At 37.0% G+C, this 23,047-nt stretch overlaps 1 protein-coding gene across 2 annotated transcripts in view; it reads left to right on the top strand.

Annotated features, from left to right (window-relative positions):
- ABCD2 (ATP-binding cassette, sub-family D (ALD), member 2) overlaps positions 1-16,455 on the top strand; it is a 74,032-nt gene extending 57,577 nt beyond the window's left edge. Inside the window, exons 9-10 of one of the 2 annotated variants that reach the window (XM_006865297.1) lie at positions 6,340-6,465; positions 15,932-16,455. In XM_006865297.1, the coding sequence (XP_006865359.1) occupies positions 6,340-6,465; positions 15,932-16,151 (346 nt within the window). In that variant the 3' untranslated portion in view covers positions 16,152-16,455. The remainder of the gene's footprint in view (positions 1-6,339; positions 6,466-15,931) is intronic. The other variant, XM_006865298.1, reaches the window with a different exon arrangement.
- The last annotated feature ends 6,592 nt before the right edge of the window (positions 16,456-23,047 follow it).

Here is a 23,047-nt window from a genome sequence, read left to right as displayed (position 1 = left end):
TGAGTTATGGGGTTGGAGGAGAATATTGAAAGTGCCATGGGCTGCCAAAAGAACCAATAGATCCGTTTTGGAAGAAGTGCAGCCAGAGTGCTCCTTGGCCAAACTTCGTCTCTCATACTTTGGACATATTGTCAGGAGGGACCAGTCACTGGAGAAGGATATCATGTTTGGTAAGGTAGAAGGTCAGAGAAAAAGAGGAAGACCCCCAATGAGATGGATTGGCCAAGTGGCAGCATCGATGGACTCAAGCGTGGCAACAGTACTGAGGTTGGCCCAGAATCGGGCAGTGTTTCGTTGTGCTGTGTGTAAAGTCGCTATTGGTCGGTACTGACTCAATGACACCTAACAACACCAACAACGCTACCAGAGCTCCTTTTCTCGTATTTTCTTATATATTCTTATATTGTAACTTATCATAATTTTATTACCTAATAAAATTCATAGTAATTCTTTAAAGCCATATAGTATATAATTCAGATTCAAAGTTCATGATTCTCTTAAAAATATCACAATTGATTTATTCAAATAAAGATCTGAACAATTTCATATACTGCATTTAGTTGTTCTATCTCTTAATTCTCTTATTATCTAAAGATCTTCTCCCTCTCCCACTCTCATCCCTGCTTTTTATGCCACTGACTTGTTTAAAAAGCCATCTCAGGTATCATGTAGAATTTGTCCTAGATTCATTGATTGTTTCATCATGGAGTCTTAGATCTTACTCCTCAATCTCCCATATAACCAGTGAACTGGAAATTAGAGCTAAAAGCTTGACTAGATTTAGGTGCAGATTTTTAAAATTAGAGTATAACATATAATGTTTATCATTACAAAGTTATCATTTAAATAATTTTACTAAGATATAATAATATGCTTATCTTATAAAAGTATAATATGTGGGTAATTAAAAGAAAGAAAAAAGTGTGTTATCTCACTGTCTATATACAAACCCTTTAAAGTTTTTTATATAATTTCTTCCCAGGCATGTTAGTACACAGTTCATTGTTATCTTTATTTTTAGTGTAACTATTTCTACAAAGTGTATTGTAATTTATATCCCTCATTTTATATCTGTACTTTTAATTACTGGTGTGGCACTGTAGGTTAATACACTGAACTGCAAGGTCAGTTTGAATCACAAGATTAGAGGTTTGAACTAAAGGTTGGCAGTTCAAAGTCATCAGCCACTCCTTGGAACCCCTAAACAGGCTCAGTAGAAGTTGGAACTGACTCGACAACACCATCAACAGCACTATTATGTGGTTTTTATATTATTATATAGTAGCTGTTGTTGTTAAATGCCATGAGTCAGTTCCAATTCATAGCAACCCTGTATAGGGTTTCTGAGAAGTGGCTGTTGAGTTTGAACCACCGACCTTGGGGTTCAAACTGACCTTATGGTCCTGTGCTTATCCTACAGTGTCATATATATTGAGGACTCAATATAGTAGCTAGTGAGGGATTTTGTCATTGAGGTAAAATTTGTGCACCAGATACACACATTTTAAGTATTGTTGTTTTTTTTTTAAGTACCATAGAGTTGTGTTTGACTCAGCGACCATTTGCACAACAGAATGAAACACTGCTTAGTCTTCCTCCTTCCTTACAACTGTTGTCATGTTTGAACCTATTGTTGCTGACTCTGTGTCCATCTCATTGGGGATCTTCCTCTTTTACACTGACTTTCTATTTTGCCGAGCATGCTATCCTTTTATAGTGTCTGATCCCTCCTGATAACATGTTCAGAGTATGTGAGAAGAAGTCATACCATCCTAATTCCAACGAGCATTCTGGTTGTACTTCTTCAAGGAAAGATTTGCTTGTTCTTTTGGCAATCCAAGGTACTTTTAAGTATGTTGTTCTTGTTAAGTGTCATCCAGTGACCCTGTAGAGGGTTTTGAGGGAGCATGTGGTGGATTTAAACTGTCAACATTGTGGTTCACCGTCCAGTACTGATCCTACAGCACCACAGCAGGCATCCACTTTTAAGTACGTTGTTGTTAAGTGCTGTGGAGTCTTTTTTTACTTGTTGTTGTTGAGTGCCGTTGAGTTGATTCTGACCCATAGCGACCCTGTATAGGGTTTCCAAGGAGCAACTGGTGAGCTTGATCCACCGAACTTGCAATTCAAATGACTTTGCAGTCTGACGCATTAGCCCACAGCATCACATAGGGACCCTCTATCCGATTTCCAAGGAGTGCCTGGTGAATCTGAACAACCAACCTTGCAATTCAAACTGACCTTTCGGTCGAGCACTTATCCTACAGTGCCACATCAAAGAAGTCAGTACATTTTGATAATTACATGGTGCTATAGGAGTCCTGGTGTGGCGCTGTGGGCTAATGCATCAGACTGCAAAGTCATTTGAACTGTGAGGTCAGTGATTCAAGCTCACCAGCTGCTCCTTGGAAACCCTATACAGGGTTGCAATGGGTTGGAATTGACTTAACGGCACTTAACAATAACATAGGATAAGTGCTGGGCTGTTAATCACAAGGTTGGCAGTTCAAACCCCCATTCACTCCTTGAAAACCCTATAGAGGGTTGCTCGCTATGAATCTGGACCAACTCTATGGCACTGAACAACAACCACCACCAATGAATGCTCCAATATAGGAAGAATGTTTCTGTCACCCACCCCCCAAAAAATTCCTAATGTTTCTTTCTAATAATATCTCTCTATAGGCAATTTTTGTTCTGATTTTATTATTATAAATTACTTTTGCCTTTTATATGATTTCATGTAAATCTTTATAGCCAGAATTTTAAATCAGATACTTATTAGTTATGTCAATAATTTGTTATTTGTGGTAATGTACCTGCTTAGTTTGAGAGTATGTTGTTGTTGTTAAGTGCCGTCGAGTTGGTTCTGACCCATAGCAACCCTGTACAGGGTTTCCGAGCCTGTAAATCTTTACAGGAGCAGAAAGCCTCATCTTTCTCCCACGGAGCAGCTGGGAGTTTTGAACTAATGACCTTGTGGTTCACAGCCTGATTCGTAACCACTACGCTACCAGAGCTCCTTAGTTTAAGAGTATAGTGTACCAAAAATATAGTAATCAAATTGTGTTAACTCAGAATTTGTACTGAATTGTATTTGGGAATGCCCCTTTCTCAGATGACATGGTGAGACTCAAGAGAAAACTTACAGCTTGACATTTATGACCATCTGTTACCCAGTGTAATCCTGAATCTGTTTGAATCTAGCCCATAATTATTCAGTAATATGATCTCCAGCATAGTTGCTGAATTGTGATATGGTGGAATGTAAGATTTGATCATAAATTTTTCACTGTCTCTGTATTGATAAAATGATTATAATAAAGAGTAAGAAACAATAACATAGGATGACAACTCAAAAAGATTCTGAGTACCGGTAACCTAAGATAGTTATGTATGTGTCTAAAATATTTTGGGTATAACTTGAAACTGAGTAGAGATCAAGTCACAAGAAAGTAGATCTTTATAAATTAATGGAAATAAAATGTAGTGAGCCATAAAAATATTAATAAAGATAAGCAAGTAATTGGAAAACAGAAACTATTGAGAAAAAAAATAAAAGAAATTTGAATATTAAATCCAGTGAAGGAAAAGTATCATAATGAGAAACTGCCTCCAATCATCTTCAAATAATTAAATTAGCAACAAGATTATTAATTTAATAAAAACTGTAATGGGAAAGACTTGAGGTAGCTAAAACAGAGAGCTTTGGTATAGAGTAGTAAATATCACAATGGAATATTCTTTTCAAGAGGTTTGTAATTTTAATATTTAAAGTATGACTGGAAAAGACTTGCGTTAGAGAGGATAAATTAGGTACTTCACAAGGCTGACTCTACTGATGCTACATCAAAGGAGAAAGTAAAGAAAATCTGAGATAGTATTGTCTAATGTTTTATTTATTTATCACTTCTAGATTCCAGCTATTGCTTAATATTTTTAAATACACACACACCAGTCCTGCCAAGGAAACAAAAGTGTGTGATCTGTCTTAAATCTGCTAGTCTAGGGAGGAGTTGCTATGACAACAGAGTGTAAGATATATTTTTTCTAATTCTAAAATGGCATCTCTGCTGTTGAGCACAAAGCAATCTGAAAGATAAGACAAAATACAATAAATAATGTAATTACTGGAAAAAAACTGTACACAAGAAGAAAATTTTACTTCAAACCTCTTTTTATTATATTTCATTATTGTTTTTCATCTTTTTTACTTGAAATAAATCATCTACAAACCATAATAAAATCTCAGCCAAATAAGCAATGTTTAATATTTAAACTAGAATAAGCATCTAAAAGCCAACCCTCAAAACCACTGTTGATGTTTTAAGGGGGATCATCGGGTGCTCCTTTAGTTCTCTGGATAGAGAACAGATACTAAAGTGGGTGTTACAGTTGCCTTTAATTCCTGTATTTCTCAGCTTTCACTACCTAACCACTCTCGATTAGGCAACAGAATCTGGTTGCTGATGTTGCTGTCCAGTCAGTTCCAACTCATAGCAAACTTGTATAGTGTTTCTGAGGAGTGGCTGGTGGGTTTGAGCTGCCAACCTTGTGGTTAGTATTACAGCGCCAACCCAGGACTCCAACAGGATCCTATTAATAAGTAAATCTATATGATAAGCACTGGACTTCGAACCACAAGGTCCATGGTTCTAGCCTAGCAGTCACTCCACAATACAAAGATGAGGCTCTGTTCCTGTGAAGATTTAAAGCCTCGGAAACAGTGTGAGTCAGAACCGACTTGAGGTACTTGGAAAAGCACCTGTAGAATCAGCACTGGACTGCAAACCACAAGATCGGCGGTTCAAACCCACCAGCTGCTCCTCAAAAACCCTATACAGTGTTGCTGTGAGTTGGAACCTACTCCACAGCACTTAACAACAATACTAAATAATTATTTATGCCAAATGAGAAGTTACCACTATTTTAATCTTTTTTCATTCTTCATTCATTTTTAAAAATCAGAATTACCTTCATGGAAGAAATTGCCCTGACAAATATGTGATACTGATCTTTAACCTTGAAATAAATAGTACCTGAGTATAAGAGTTCACTTCTGATATCAATAACAAAGCCAAATCAGGCTTTTGTTGTTGTTGTTGTTAAGTGCCATCATGTCGGTTCCGACCCATAGCAACACTGTATAGAGTTTCCGAGGAGCAGCTGATGAACTTGAACTGCCAACCTTGCAGTGCAAACAGCTTTGCAGTCTGGTGCATTAACCCACAGCGCCACGCCAGGTTGTTAGGTACTTTGAATCTCACAGCTTTTTGACTCAATACAACATCATGTGGCAGAGTCAGACCTTCTGCAGAGGGTTTTCCGGGCTGTAATTTTTACAGAAGCAGAATACTGGATCTTTCTTCTGTGGAACTGCTGAGTGGCTTCAAATCACCAACTTTTCAGTAGACAGATACTCTGTCATCAAGTCAATTTCAACCCTGCATAGGGTTTCCGGTAAATCTTTACAGGAGCAGAAAGCCTCATCTGTCTCCTGTGGAGCAGCTGGTGGGTTTGAACTGCTGAGTTTGAAGTTATCAGTTCAGTGTTTATCCTACAACACCCCAAAATCCAAACAGACTCGGTTGAAGAAAGGGAAAAGGAAAAAAAAAAAAAAAGATAAGGGCTGGAGTGTGAGTGAAAGGAAGAAATAATAAAGAGGAGAACAGGGTGGCACATGATAGGATATTAAAAAAAAAAAAAAAAAAAAACTGAATAATTTTTAAGTACAATCAGATAAACATTCACCCATTGTTTCTAAGAATTTGATTCCGAAGCATGGTCTCAACATTGCAAGGTTAAATGCTTACTCTAGATTTGTAAGAGTAGACAATACGCACTCTTAGTCTTGTAGCAATGAAATTCCATTAGTAGTGCTTAGGAACTCACTTTGTTAATAAAGCAATCCTGTCATTAAATCTTTGCTAACAGGGCTGTGGCCTGTTTGATAATTAGCTATTGTAATGTATTTTTCATGAAATTAGTCAGATCCTTGTCATGAGGAATCAACCTGTCTTCTGTAGGAAGGTGCACTCAGTGACCTGCCTCATTTTCCTGTGCCTCATATTTATGATTCATCCATCTGCATAATAATGAAGTTTACTTTACCAAGAGCATATATCCAAAAATCTATTCAAGGAATTTAAATGTAAGAAGTATGTGCTATTCTTTTCCAAAACAGGTAATGATGACCTGTTTGCTTTGTCATTTACCATTTTTATTAACGACATAGTCTCTTTTGCTCTTTTAAAGTTGTTGACATCACAGCTTACTTTGTTCAAAGAAAAGATTTATCATTTAAACAGCAAAATCATTATTTTGTTTATTTTTTTGAAGACCTAAATATGCATTGCTGGATGAATGTACCAGTGCTGTGAGCATTGATGTTGAAGGAAAGATATTTCAAGCTGCAAAAGGTGCTGGAATTTCCTTACTGTCTATAACACACAGGCCTTCTCTTTGGTAAGTATTTCCAACTCTATAACTAATTTGAACAAGGTACACAGAACAACTTGGCTAAACTTCCTACATCACTTGTACTACATGTACTTCTATCAAGTTGCATACTGTAGGCTACCTAGAAAAGCCAAAAATCATAATGTTAATGTATTATTTTAAAATTAACATTGTTGTAAGTGTTGTTGAGTTGGTTCCGACCCACAGCAACCCTGCATAGGGTTTCTGAGGTGCTGCTGATGAGCTTGAACCACTGACCTTGCGTTTCAAGCGACTTTGCAGTTCAGTACATTAGCCCACAGTGCCACATCAGGACTCTGAAAATTAACATTACTTTCTAGTAATTCTGAAAAGAAGTAGAAAAAATTCAGTGATTTTAACTGAATATATTCGTGAGAGAAATTCCATTACATCTACTAGGAAAGAATATATAATTGTTGTTGTTAAGTGCCATTGAGTTGGTTCAGACTCATATAGACCCTATATAGAGATTCTGAGGAGTCGTTGGTGAGTTTGAACCACTGACCTTTTCCAACCTGACCTTGCAGTTCAGTGCCACACCAAGACTCCAAATATAGTTGTTATTGTTGTTGTTAAGTTCTATCTAGTTGATTCTGACTCATAGCCACCCTGTAAAGTATTTCTGAGGAGCTGCTGGTGAATTTGAATCACTGACATTGTGGTTCAACCTGCAGTTCAAACCAATCTTTCAGTCTAGTGCATTATCCTGCAGTGCCACACCTGTACTCTACATATACATTATGAATAAATTATTGGATTCCTGGTGCGTTGCTGCTATAGGATCAGCATTGGACTGCTAACCGCAAGGTTGGCAGTTTAAAGCCACCATCTCCCCCTGGGAAACCCTATGCAGAGTTGCTATGAGTTGTAACAAAGTCGATGACTCTTAACAACAGCAACAACAACATCATTCTTTTAGTCCTTTTTTAAAATATTTATGGCTGGGGATGGAGTGGGGGATTCCACAATGCGTTATTCCCTCAAATGATTAAATTTTTTAAATCATGAGGATTTTTTTTTTAGGAAAAGAGGCCCAAAATATTTTATAAATAACCCATACGCCTAATGGCATTTCCCCTTGTAAATAAAATGATGATGATATTTTTACCATTTCCTGAATTTTTCTATTGATATCATGATTGTAATTGTTGATAATGTAGATTTAGTACCTATTCTGCTCCACGTTCATCTTTTTTAAGCCTCACAATAATTTTATGCAGTATAGGTAGTTTAGTTTTTACCATTTTAGAGTTTTAACTAGGAGGAATCTAAGAACTAGAAAATTTAGAAAAGTTAATTATTTTCCTGTGATTATATACCTTATACTCACAGCACATCACAACAACATATACCTCTGTTTCGTTATGCTATGCATGAGGCTGCTGTGAGTCAGTACCGACTCAATGTCACCTAAAAACAACAACAACAAAACAGTATACTATACTTATAATAAAGAATAGTAAATTGATCATGTATTTCATGAATGAACCCTAAAAAATACCTTTTCATTCACATTGCTTTCTACCTTTCTACTTTCACATTCTGTTTTGTCAACAATATCTAATTTTCTTTTGACATATTAGTAACTGTAGTTTCTTTGGCCTCATAATGCCCAAGGGGTCTGGCAAGACCCCTCTCTCTCTAGTTATAGTATTTTGTGTCAAGTGACTGTTCAGATTTCATACCAAAACTGTCATCATATACTTGACTCCAAAATCAGAATAAGCGCTATGCTTTATTTGGGTGATCTTCGAAGTCTTTCTAACTAATACCTTATAGACTAGCCAACAGCGCACCTGTCTTTTCCCTCTCTGCTGCTCTCATTTCCAGTCAGCACTCAGTTCACCTCTCTATCCTTTCCTCTGAAGCTCCGGGTTCCAATCACCATCTATACCTGTTTCGTTGTGTCTCCTGTGTCTTTGTAGCAGAGGGTCTGTTCATTGCATCTGTCTACTCCATCTTACCCCAAAAGTCCAAATTTAATTGTACCTATTTTTGTTATTCTTTTTTTTTTTTTTAATTGTGAATTGAGTGAAGGTTTACTGACAAGACCATCAGTTTTACATTCTATGAGTCATACACTTTATTTCTTCTCAGTGATTGCAATCCCCTCTACACAACAACAGTTAGCCTGCTTCTCTCTGCGGTCCCTATTTTCATTCTACCCACCTTCTCATCACATCTCAACTTCAACATTAGATAACTGTTGCACTTTTGATCTTGTATGATTGACCAATGGTGAACATACCTTACCTGTGTTCTTGTCACTCCTACATCTAACTGGAGCTCTGGTGTGGCACTATGGGCTATTGTGCTAGACTGCAAAGTCGGTTTGAACCACATGACTGGAGGTTCAAGCTCACCAGAAGCTTCTTGGAAAACCTGTACAGGGTTACTGTGGGTTGGAGCTGACTAAATGGCAATAACAAACAACAATGTATCTATCTATCTCTTGACTGAAAATTGGGTCATGAAGGTAAGTTCCATTCTAGCCCTGAAGGGTAGCCAAGAGTCATAGTGTTAGGTTCTTTCAGTCTCTTTCTGATAAGTAACTTGGTCTTTTTTTAATATAATTTTTGAGTTTAGTTCCACATTTTCTCCCACTCTATCAGGGACCTTCTAATGTAATCCTTTTGAGAATAGTTGGAAATGGTAACCAGATGCCATCTAGTTCTTCTGTTCTCAGAGTTGTGGTAATTGATGTTCACCTGCTCCATTGGTCAATTGCACTAGTTGATTCCAAACATCTTCAATTTTCAGTACTCTTCTTTCTTCCACAATGGAGAGAACAATAGTTGCACCTTAAATGACTACTCATAAGCTTTTAAGATCCAAGATGCTACTCATGAAAGTAGGATGTAGAATATATTGTCTTTGTAGAATGTTTTTCCAAATGACCATGATGTCTCCTGAGACTATGGTCTTGAGCCCCACAGCCCAGCAATGCAGTGCCTTAAGATGCTTGATAATATCTAAGAAGTTTTTATTATTTTGCCTGCTGTATGCTCCACAACATTTATAAGTATGTTTGCAGAAAAGGTAAATATCCATGTACAGATATCCTTTTCAAATCCTTCTATATTTGTCGGTGTACTCCCACTCTCTTTCCCATACCCATGCAGCCAGTGTTATCTGTTTGTATACCTACCCATAAAACACTGTTGTTCCAGGGTTCTAATTGCATATTTTAATTGCAGCTGCCCACAATACATCTCTCTATAAAAATAAAAATCATGTTATTTCTGCTTGTGAATTAGCTTGACCATTTTCAATGGTAGTAATCTGTTGTCTCTAATATATTTTCCCCCTAAATTAAATTCTTATTTTCTCTGAAAACAATTCAGATGTGGGAAGAGGTAAAACATTTGAAACTTATTCAATTATTTGATTTCAAGATAGAATTATAGCTTTATTATCACCACTTTCTTGTGCTCTATTCTGTTTGTGAAGGAAGCCTCAGTTAAAATAGCATTTTCCTTTACATTCCTCTGACTAAGATAAATCCTGTAATATTATTTTATCTCATAATATAGAACACACCTTTGAATCTCTGGGCATGAAACACCTACATAGTTTCTTCCTCCCATGTATAAATCAAATAATGTTGTAGGACCAGAGTGATGAGCCATATCTTCATTATACACTTGGAACTTGCCCAAGATATAAACTTCCATTATTTAAAAAAAATTGTTTCAGGAAAGAAAAAGAAAAGTTGAAGTAAAATGAAATGATATTTAAAAAAAACATTATTTCTCTTTCTTATCATATAGTCATCCTTCTCTTACTTAATTACTTTTTTTTTTTTTTTGCTCTCATAATTTCATAGTGTTTTTACATTTTTTCCTTGACATAGAAATGCTTTGTTTTCTATTTAGTGTTGGTAAGGTGCCACCTGTGCAGAGATCATTTTTTTTTAAAGCTCAAAACCTAAAATACAGTTAATATGCTGTTGCTGACTAAACTGCTAAAGAAGAGGGTGAGTAAACCTCACCTTTATCACTTACTCAATGGCAAGGATCACCATAAATTTTCTCATCTGGAAGTAACCGAGATTTCACCTCCTTACCTCTCCATTTATAGTCACTGACCACTTCTGTGGCATCTCCTGTCTCACCCTAACCACCTAGAATTAGGTCAAAATTCATCCCCAGCGACTCTGAGCCAAGAGTCTGCACTTCAAACTAGCCAGACCATCTCTATTCCTCTAGTTCTCTGGGACTGGGTCACAAGTGAGAAGCTATCCTTCATCAACTGCCCGTGCAGCCTTTCTCTGTCACCCAGCAAACCAGAGCTGGGTCTTCATGAACGTTAAGGCTCTATCATTATCTGTTAGCCACTCCAAACGAAGTCAAAGGAGTTCTGGTAGCATAGTGGTTACAAGTTGGGCTGCTAACCTCAGAACTATCTGTCAACTGTTCTATGGGAGAAAGATGAGGCTTTCTGCTCCTGTAAAGATTTATAGCCTAAGAAACCATATGAGTCAGGGTCACTATGAGTCAGAACCAACTCCATGGCACATAATCCAACAGCCAAAATAAGTCCAAGTGTCATTGACCTGTGGGTTCATATTCTCTAGAAGGCTATTGTTGTTAAATGCTATTGAGTCAATTCCGACCCATAGAGACCCTGTATAGGGTTTCCAATAAGTAACTGGTGAGCTGAACCACTCACCTTGAGATTCAAATGCCTTTGCAGTCCAGCGCATTAACCCAGAGCGCTTCCTCCAGGACTCCAAAAGGCTATTAGAGTTACATATTTATAATGTGATAGTCAGACTTTTGCTCTGCTAGAAATAAAAATGAAGCATTTTATTGAAGGAATAAAAACATTTCACAAAAAGGAGAGACCTGCCAGCTTCAGGTAAGATATAGCATTGTGCTCTGAAAAACAACAGTTTTTATCAGGTGGGCATGGAGAGGGGCAAGAAGCACAAAGCTTTATGCTAGGAGCTAATTTTCTACCACCATTACAGTCTTCCTTTTTCTTTACCTTAAGCTAACAAGGTTAGTTTTTACCTTAGTCAAAAATTTACAAGTATCAGCACAAATTAAGCAGAAAATCTCAGTGATTGAAAATAAAGTTTAATTTGGAGTCAAAAAATAAAAACTCAGACATAACTTATTAGACTGATAAAAGAGTTGTGGAGTAATTGCAGTCTTTATCTTAACATTTTTAGGTCCAATTCTATTTCTTAATCTCTAGGAGTGTGACATGCTTGTGAAAGGCTTTCTTTTGGACCAAGCTGAGTAAACATTCTAAATAGGCACTTTGAGCAGTTCCTCAGCTAAGCCAGAAATCCTGACTCTTGCCCTCTTTGGTTTACTAATAGTTAAACTTTGACAAAAAGACTGAATTGTCTTTTCAGTAAAATCAGAAGCTTCTAGGTCAGGCTGCAGTTTGATTCAAATGAAGTTTTAAATTTAGGTCTGGAACCAACTGATTTCAGTTATGCCAGAGCCTCCATTTAAAAATTTACATTGTTGTTGTTCAGTCTAGTCAGTTCAGACTCATAACAACCCTGTATAGGATTTCCAAAGTGTGGCTGGTGATTTGAACTGCCAACCTTGTGTCTACAAGCCCACTGTTTATTCAACCTACGCAATCAACCAGAAAAGACACAAAGAAACACATCAAGCAAAGTCTGGAAGAATCCTTAGCATAAGGCTTCCATTGTTTCCAGGGACATGCCATCTTCTCTCATTCCTGGATGTACTCATCACTCCAGGAAGTTCCAAAGGAGGAAGCTCTAAGGTCTAAGGTTCTATAGGTATTGGGGCTCAGTGCACACATATGAATCAATGAATATGCATGATTGACTGCATCATGCCCCACCTGTCTTCCTGAGGCCTGCTGCCAGGCCTGTGTAACCTCTACTCATTTACACATGGTGTGGCATTATGGTGTGGTACTGTAAGATCAGCATTGGACTGTAACCACACAATCAATGGTTTAAACTCACCAGCTGCTCCTCAGAAACCCTATACAAGGTTATTATGAGTTAGAACTGACTCAACAGCACTTAACAGCAACAGCATGGTCTGCTAACCACAAGATTAGTGGTTCAAACCCACCAGTCGCTCCCTAGAAATGTATACAGGGTCACCATAAGTTGGAATTGAGTCACTTCTTTTGAACCTGAACAACAGCAACACACAACAACAACAATAACAACAAATGCTGTTGTAATTGTTGTTAAGTACCATGGAATTGGTTCAGATTCATAGTGACCCTAGATGGGGCTTCCATGAGCAGCTGTGAGTTTGAACCACCGACCTTGTGGTTTAAACTGATCTTGTGGTCCAGTGCTTATCCACACTGGTCCTGGCTATTTTATAAAACAAAAGACAAGAAAACACCAATAAAAGGCCAAACCTAGTTATTTGTCCCACAGTTGACCCTCTTGATCTTTGACAGTATTTTCTCAACATATGAGAGAATTGGTTAGAATCAGGCTGCGAAGCTCAAGGTCAGCAGTTCGGAACTACCAGCTGTTTTGCAAGGGAAAGATGAGGCTTTCTGCTCCTTTAAAAATTTACAGCTTGGAAACCCTATAAAAGGTCACTATGAGTTGGAACCGACTCCACAGCACATAACCACCACTACCACCACCTCTTAGTAGCATCAATACTGTATTTAACAGTGCTAGGAGTCCTGGTGTAGGATGAGCACTGGAAAGCCTCTACAGGGTCACTATGAGTCAGAACTCATTCTTAGGCATTTAACAACAACAACTAACCACAAAGTTGTTGGTTCAAACTTACCAGACACACCTTGGAAAACCTGTACAGAGTCACTTATGAGTTGTAACCGACTTGACTGCACTTAACAACAACTGTTTTAATATGGGCCGTGGTGTGGCACTATAGGATAAGCACTGGATTGCTAACTAAAAGGTCAGCCTTCATACCCAAAAGTCACTCTTAAAAACCACATACAGGGTTGTGATTAGTCAGAACAGACTGGATGGCACACAACAACACAATAGTGTTATATCATAACCTGAAAAATAAGAATCAAAAGATATTTGTGGTTTTAAGAGCCTGGGGAAGAGTAGTGAGAAGTAACTTTTAATTGACATGTAGCTTCTTTTGAGAGTAAAGAAAATTCAGTGGTGATGGTCACACAGTTTTATGAATATTAAAAAACACACACTGAATTGCACACGTTAAAAAGAGAAATTTTATGATATATGAATTACATATCAGTTCTATAAAGGAGGTTGTTGTTGTTGTTGTTAAGTCCCATCAAGTTGGTACTGACTCATAGTGACCTAATGCATAGCAGAACAAAACACTGCCCGATCCTGGGCCAACCTCACTATCGTTGCCATGCTTGAGCCTATTGATGCTGCCATTTTGCCAATCCATCTCGCTGGGGGTCTTCCTCTTTTTCTCTGCCCCTCCACCCTACCAAACATGATATCCTTCTCCAGCAACTGGTCCTTTCTGACAATGTGCCCAAACTATGAGAGACGAAATTTGGTCATCCTGGCCTCCAAGGAGCACTCTGGCTGCACTTCTTCCAACACAGATCTGTTGGTTCTTTTGGCAGTCCATGGCACTTTTAGTATTCTCCTCCAACACCATAATTCAAATAAAGGAGGTACAAGCTACTAAAGGATAGGTTCACTGATCATAGTAAATAAGAATAGCTGAAAGCTTCAAAGAAGAGAGAAGTAAAATATTAGAGAAAAACAGGAAAGCTGAGGATACCTAAGAACACATGCCAGCTCAGAATAGTTACAAAATGTAGGTGGCACAACTATTTGGGGCCAGTTCTTCCTGCTCTACTCATTCCACACATCCCCCACAAATCCCAGAGACAGGTGACTACAGCCACCTTTTAAGAAAACATGTATTGTCTTCTATATCATACACCTGTATCTCTGAAATTCCTAACTAGGAATTTGGACAATGATAAAAAGAGATTACATTGTAAGAAGATATGGAAGCTTCTTTAACAAATTTCAATCAACTAGTTCACGTAAAAACATTTTTTATTGGTTAAATTTTACTCATGTAGAATAACTGAATTACCAACAGATGGTGTGTAAATGAATTGCTATATATTTTCATTATTTTCTTTGTTTTTTGCTATAATAATTACTTTCTGCTCTCAGTTTTCTTTCCTTATTTGCATTCTATATGTGCTTTTTTATTTATTCAGGAGCATACTGGGTCATGAGGATAAATTAAATAGATGTAAGAGCAACATGTCTTCTTTTGCGATATATAATAAGAAATCATTAAGAATTTCCTTGAGATTAGATCAATGACTTTTAAGTTAAAAATAACCACAGTACTTAACTTCTTGAGGTTAAATATAAAATAGGTACCAGTTTAGGGAACAAAAGAGGCCCCATCTTCAAATATATAAATATTAGGTAGGTTGTCATCTTTAGGTGCCATAGATCAGTTCAGACTAATAGAGAACCAATCATAACAGAATGGAACACTGCCCCGTCCTGCATCAGACTCTTTATTAAGTTTTGTTGTTGTTGTTAAATTTCGTCAAGTCTGTTCTGACTCTTAGTAACCCTATAACAAACATAGATCTCCAGGGTGAGGGAAAACATCAGTATGATGCCATGATGAATTCTAGAGTTCTGCCTCCACTAGATGACCTTTCATAGGGTACAGAGAACAAAGGAATCTCCTCACAACCATGACTGAAGGCAGCAATGCCTCACATATGCAAGTCAGGCTTATGGAAGCAGGGAGGGGATATTGTAAATAGGAAAGCTTTACAGGTTTTCTTTCTTTCTTTCTTCTGAGGCTTTAGGGGTATCACCAGTCATTAAGGGATAGTTCCAGGGAGTTTCTGTTCTCCCTCTGCTGGGTGGGGGAAGTGGCCCAAAATCCACTATCAAATATACTCTGCTTCTGATTCTGGCAGTTCTACTATCAGAGATGCATGAAGTATACACACAAAAATTGGCATCAGCAAACTTAAACTTAGGTACAAGGTGAAACTAAGCTCTGGTTGGCTGGAGTCATCTGCAGGCAAAAATCCTTCAGATTCCATGCTCTATATTAGTACCTTACTAAGAATTTACCATTGGCTATCAATTAAATTGGATTCCTGATATGGCACCGTATGATCAACACTGGACTGTGAACCATAAAGTCGGCAGTTCAAACCCACCAGCTGCTCCTTGGAAACCCTATACAGGGTCGCTATGAGTTGGCAACGACTCAATGGCACTTAATAACAATCAATTAAAACAATAAACCTATAATTAAAATTGAGTCTTGTCTAGTAGAGTTTGGTTTAATAGGATAAGCACTGGACCGCTAACCACAAGGTTAGGAGTTCAAACCTACCAGCTGCTCCTTGGAAACTCTATAGAGGGTCAATATGAGTCTGAACATACTCAACGGCATTTAACATCAACAACATAACTAAAATGTTTTTCACAATTATTGCTAATAATGTTATTTTATTTGTGCAGGAAATATCATACTCATTTGTTACAGTTTGATGGTGAAGGAGGATGGCGCTTTGAACAGCTGGATACTGCTATCCGTTTAACACTGAGTGAAGAAAAGCAAAAGCTAGAATCCCAGCTAGCTGGAGTTCCCAAAATGCAGCAGAGACTAAATGAACTATGCAAAATATTGGGAGAAGACTCAGTGCTGAAAACAATCAAAAATGAAGATGAGACTTCCTAATGTGTTTTGACATATTTTTTAAATTATTTTTTAGGTAAAGGCTTTAAGAAATCAAGAACACTTTGTTATAGTGCATGCATTCTGTTAAACTAAGCACAGAGAAAAAAGATAGCAAGAAACATTCTATAAAAGGTTAGCTTCAAGGAAATATGTGACTTGAATTTTCAGAAGAAAATAAACAATGCATTATGTAAAGATTAGTCATGGATTATACTAATTCCCACTGGAAACTAATTCACCTATGAAACAGGATTTTTTAAGTGAATTCATGATGAATGCCATATTTGCTATGTGTATGTGATGTCTGGTGGGAATCCTGGTGTGGTGCTGTCTGGACTGCTAATCACAAGGTCGCAGTTCAAACCCACCAGCCACTCTTCAGAACCCTATATGGAGTCTCTAAGTCGGAAGTTAACAACAATGTGATGTTTGAAATTCTTAACAAATATGGGGTATATCTTGAGGATGAACCAATTTAAGAGCAGCATTTGGGTTGATATCAGGTAGGTAAAATTAGAAGTTTGAGTAATATTTCAGTCCATTCATAGTTGATATTAGGTTTTGTAGTTAGAATCCATGCTTATCATTGCTAGTGGCCAACTAAACTGTTAAGCAAAATAGCAGTTTGATAGGTAATTTCGATATTTAAAAGAAGTTATTTTGATAGCAGTGTATAAAAGAAAGAAGCATGGCTATACATATAAAATGTCATATTATTTCATTTTAGACTTTGAGCATTTTAATGTAGGCACAGCATATTAATTTAAATGAGAATCTTACATATTTCTTAAATTTTGAGAATTGCCAGTACAAAAAAGGAATTATATTTTTCCCCCTTTATTATTTTAGATGGCAGCAGGATCTATTTCAACTTTGTTTGGAAATATCCAACTTATTTTTGTGTCTTAAAGGAGGAGTCTGCCAAATTGCTGTGCTATAATACTAAATAGGTATTTCCAAAAATCACAGTAATCATGACATACATTGGAACAGTACTTTATGATTTGTAGTCCTCATTTGAATCATCTCATTTTCCTCCACCTGGAAATCTTTTGTGGCAGATATTACTGGTCCCGGAGTCCTGGTGTGGCACTGTGGGTTAACGCACTGGACTGCAATGTCGGTTTCAACCACAAGATCAGCGGTTCAAGCTCACCAGCCACTCCTCGGAAACCCTATACCGGGTCACTATGGGTCAGAACCTACTCAACGGCACTTAACAGTAACATTATTGGTCCTAGTTTGCTTTTGAGAAAATTGACGTTCAATTTGCCCAAGTCATGTGACTTAATTAGGGGCAGAGGTAGGGATTAAATGTAGGTCTCTCGACTTTCTGGTTCAGTAATGCTTTCACTATTACCCTTTAAAACTAACTGTACTGTCATACCAATAAGATAGGTGAGATGTCGAAAAACAAATTGGGTAACATTAATGTTAGTTTAAACCTGAAAAAAAAAAGCCATTCATCTTAATTTTCATATTAACTTTTATACAATACTACTGTAATAGAAAATACAAACCACAGGCAAGTATATTAAATTAACTTTTAAGGGTACACAAAGAAAATGAGAAGTCCTTATTTGAAACTATGCATAATTCCAATGCCATAATTTTCATAATTTAGTAGATAAAAAATTCAAGATCTGGTATGTCTTGAGGCTTTTAGGTCCTTAAATGAAAAGAATGCCAAAATAAATAGTAGATTTGTAAGTAAGCCCTTACTTAGTATAATCTTCAAATGAAGTGAAGTAATTAATTCATTATGTACCACATATAGGATTTAAGGATGTTTTAAATTCTATACTGCATACTATATACACTATAATTAAAATGCTAAAGTTCTAAAAAGAACATGTTTTCCATGAACTTTTTTGTGCTTATTTCTATTCAAGTGTTTTGTTTTTTTCTTCCAGGACCAATATTCTCTAACTCAGAGAGGGAAAAATCAGTGATTTGAATTTATATTTATTCACCATTTAACTATTTCCAAAATAGTCCAATAGTTATATAATTTTTTTTTATTATTCTCATAGTTATTTATATACAGTTATACTTTACAAAAATGCAGAAAAGACTGAGAACATAAGTGGCCATTTTTTAGTATCACAAGTAATAGATGAGGAGAGGAAAAAGAAAGAATATTTCCATGTCAGAATGGTTTTGCCATGTTATCTATTTGCCCAGTTTTTTTTTTTTTTTTGCTTTCATTATTTTTGTCAAAGAAAGCTGTGAGTTTATGGAACTTGATTTTTGAATGTGCATTTATTTTTGTTAACTCAAACTTGGAAAACAAGCTGCATTCTATCAAAATGTTGCATTTTATTTCACAGCATGTGGTGTTATGTTAAGCATGAGACTAAAATGGTGTGTGTTCTTGTAAACAGGATAATGTGTAAAATTATTCCTTCTAGAATAATCTCAAGATAATGATATATCTTGAAAAGCAACTCAAATTTATACTTGTTTAAAGGAGGAATGGTTTTCCCTTGAAAGTAATTTTTTTGTGTGTGTGTCAAATTTGGTCTGCCAGTAAAGATATAACAGAGGATAGTTTTTTTATTGAGACTTTGTTAGAAAAATATAATTTCATACTTGGCAATAAGCTTTGTCTACAAAATACATCAGGAAAAGGATGAGGCTTTCTGCTCCCATGAAGATTTAAAGCCTTGGAAACCCTATACAGGGTTGCTATTAGTTGGAAACAACTCCACAGCATTTGACAATAACAACAACAACATATAGAGAATAGCTTTTTAATTTCATTAGCCTAGATAAAAATGCTACCCATTGGAAACCAAATCCAGAAAATATTACACACTTCTAGGTTGTGTAGAACATGGAAAAATGTTCTACAAATTCTTGATTATAGAAGATGGTTTTGATAAAATTAATTTATGGGCAAGAATTATTCTTATTTACAAGTGTAATTGCTTTCACAAAACCCAGGTTATTTAAAGTCTACTGATATACATTTACGTATATCACCTATGTTTTAGAGTTGTACATTCTAATGTTTGCAACATGAGAACCTTCAGGTAAATGTATAAAATATTTTTTATTAAAAACATATCCTTTTTTCTTCATTGTTGGTGCCTTTCATGATTGCCAAATGCAAAGTACTGTATAGATTTTGTTGTGAAAATTTCAAAACCAAGCATTTATTTTTTATAAGCTGGATTGTGTTAATGAAAATGAATGACCAAAAATGGTCCTTAATGGTAATACATCACTATGTATCAAAATTACAACATGACTTTGGGTAGATCCATTATAATATATTTTCCATCCAATGTGCGATCATGACAAGCTATGGACAACATTGAGAAGTATGAGTATCCCAGAACACTTAATTGTACTTCTAAGAAATCTGTACCTAGACCAAGAAGCAGTTGTTCGAACATGGGAACACTGAATGTTTTAAAATTGGGAAAGGTGTGAGACAGGGTTGTATTCTTTCACCATACTTGTTCAACCTGTATGCTGAGCAAATAATACGAGAAGCTGGGTTCTATGAAGAAAAACGTGGCATCAGGATTGGAGGAAGACTCATTAACAACCTGCGATATGCAGATGATACAACCTTGATCGCTGAAAGTGAAGAGGACTTAAAACATTTACTTATGAAGATCAAAGAGCACAGTCTTCTATATGGATTACATCTCAATGTCAAGAAAACAAAAATCCTCACCACTGGACCAATAAACAACATTCTTATCAATGGAGAAAAGATTGAAGTTGTCAAGGACTTCATTCTTCTTGGATCAACTATCAATACTCGTGGAAGCAGCAGTCAAGAGATCAGATGACGTATTGCATTGGGCAAATCTGCTGCACAGGAACTTTTTAAAGTATTGAAGAACAGAGATGTCAGCTTGAGGACTAAGGTGCACCTGACCCAGGCCATTGTGTTTTCAATAGCCTCATATGGATGCGAAAGCTGGACAGTGAATAAGGAAGATCGTAGAAGAATTGATGCCTTTGAGTTGTGGTATTGGAGGAGAATACTGAAAGTGCCATGGACTGCCAAAAGAACCAATAGATCTGTTTTGGAAGAAGTGCAGCCAGAGTGCTCCTTGGAGGCCAGGATGGCTAAGCTTCGTCTCTTATACTTTGGACATATTGTCCGGAGGAAACAATCGTTGGAGAAGGATGTCATGCTGGGTAAGGTGGAGGGTCAGAGAAAAAGAGGAAGACCTCTAACGAGATGGATTGGCCAGGTGGCATCATTGATGGACTCAAGTGTGGCAGCCCTAGTGAGGTTGGCCCAGGATCGGACATTGTTTCATTCTGCTGTGCATGGGGTCGCTATGAGTCGGTTCTGACTCGATGGCACCTGACAACAACAACAACAACATCCAATGTGCAGTTACTTGTTTCAATATTCCTTGTAAATTCCTTAATCATCATGAGAAAGTCTTTATATTGTTCGAAGAAATTACAATTGATAATTAGTGCAGTGATGAAAAATTCTCTACTATTATAAATGATTGTGTTGGTTATGTGTCTACATATACATTAATTATAAATTTTATGGTATACCACTTTATATAGTAGTATGCACAATACTTACCAAATGTTGTTGTTAGTTGCCATCGAGTCGGTACCAACTCATAACGACCCTATGTACAGCAGAAAAAACACTGCCCTATCCTGGGCCAACCTCACTATCGTTGCCACATTGATGCTGCCACTTTGCCAATCCATATAGCTGGGGTCTTCCTCTTTTTCTCTGACCCTCCACCCTACCAAACATGATATCCTTCTCCAGCGACTGCTCTCTTCTGACAGTATGTCCGAAGTATTAGAGACGAAGTTTGGCCATCCTGGACTCCAAGGAGTACTCTGGCTGCACTTCTTCCAACACAGATCTGTTGGTTCTTTTGGCAGCCCATGGCACTTTCAGTATTCTCCTCCAACACCGTAACTCAAAAGCATCAATTCTTCTATGGTCTTCATTATTCACTGTCCAGCTTTCACATGCATATGAGGTTATTGAAAATACCACAGCTTGGGTCAGGCACACCTTAGTCTTCAAGCTGACGTCTTTGCTCTTCAACACTTTAAAAAGGTCGTGTGCAACAGATTTGCCTCATGCAATACGTCATTTGATTTCTTGACTGCTGCTTCCATGAGTGTTGATAGTTGATCCAAGAAGAATGAAGTCCTTGACAACTTCAATCATTCATGCCCTCTAGTTTAATCTAAATTAGTTGGTCCAATAAACCAATGTTTATGACTATATCATCCTTCACCTGTAGGTGCTCCCAAACATTTAGCATGTTGTCTTGAAACCTGAGCTAAGTTAGACTTTAGAGTTCAGATCATGTGAAATGAGCCAGACGTATATGTGCTCAAGTGTCTCGTGTTAACACAAAACACAAATAATTATAGTGGGGAAGTTGAAATATAATAAAAGTAAATAAATAAGGCTTCCAAAATCTAACACAATTAAAATTATATGACCTATTCTAACATTTGTGACTATGTAGAAGATAAGGTGAACTAAAGTGATTTGTGTACTTTATGGCTGTAAAATAGTTCATAAAGCAATGAAATATTGTTAAACACTAATATTAATTGTGGGAGAAAGATGAGGGCTTCTGCTCCCATAAAGATTTACAGCCTCAGAAACCCTATGCAGGATCGCTGTGAGTCAGAACCAACTCCACAGCACATAACTAACTACCACCACATATAGTTTAGAGGAAGCCCTGATTGTTAAGGACTCAGCAGCTAACTGAAAGGTGGTTTGAACCCATCATCCACTCCAAGGGAGAAAGACATTGCAGTCTGCTTTCCCAAAGATTACTGTTGCTGTTGGTAAGTGCTGTCAAGTCAGTACAGACTCATCGTGACCCTGTGTAAGCTTTCTGATGAGCAGCTGGTGGGTTTGAATTTTATCCAATGTTTATCCTACCAGGACTCCTCCACAAATACTGCAGCCTTAGAAACACTATAGGGCAGTTCTGCTCTACCCTATGGGGTCACTATAGGGTCAGAATCGACTCAGTGGCAATGGGTTTGTGTTTTTTTTTTATTTATATCATTGAATTATGATGTTAGTTTATCCATGTAAAATGGATAGAAGCCTTATCTTATTAGTTAAAATATTGTAATATGCTTTATCTGAAGATAAAATTTATTGAGACAAGACATTATCTGGAGTCCTGGTGTGGCGCTGTAGGGTGAACACTCAACTGTAGGGTTGGTTTGAACCACATAGTCGGTAGTTAAAATTCACCAGACGCTTCTCAGGAACCCTATACAGGTTCACTATGGGTGGGAACCTACTGATGACACTCAGCAACAATAATAGACATTATCTAAATGCATAAAACTGTTACACCACATACGGAAGGAGCAAGCGAGTTCTGTAATGAGATGATCTCTTATTGGGAAACTGATATAATGGGGTTCTTTTAAATATGCAGAAAATTCCAGGGTGGCAAAAATAGACGTAGCAAATGTCAAAGTCCACTTGTTTTGGCCAGCTTATAGTGCAATGTAGATTGGATTTCCAAGAATTATGTGGGTGGGACCTGGATAAATCAGGTTGATGTAGATCCAAGCAGATACATATATTTTTCTGCCAAAAAAAAAAAATGCCCTTAGTAAGGTATACAACTTTACCTAAAAGGGCAAGTGAGTTCACGCACACACATGAATCTCTTAGGAGTTTAGTACAAAAATAGCATAAAACTTTGTGGTCTAAATTTTTTTTAACTTTAAACTTGTTTATTAAGAACCTCTCAGGATGTGAGCTCCATTTCTTTTCTCTGTTCCCAAACAGTTGTCTCCCTTTCCTCTCTCTTCCATTCCTAATACCCTTGGTTGAACATGGAAGTTTCTCCCATTTACTTTCCCTCTTACCTAACCAACTTTATCTATCAAAATCC

The sequence above is a fragment of the Chrysochloris asiatica genome, unplaced genomic scaffold, assembly GCF_000296735.1.
Source record: "Chrysochloris asiatica unplaced genomic scaffold, ChrAsi1.0 scaffold00077, whole genome shotgun sequence".
Taxonomy (NCBI): domain Eukaryota; kingdom Metazoa; phylum Chordata; class Mammalia; order Afrosoricida; family Chrysochloridae; genus Chrysochloris; species Chrysochloris asiatica.
The sequence above is the reverse complement of the archived record's forward strand: the minus strand, read 5'-3'. Positions and strand labels throughout refer to the sequence as shown.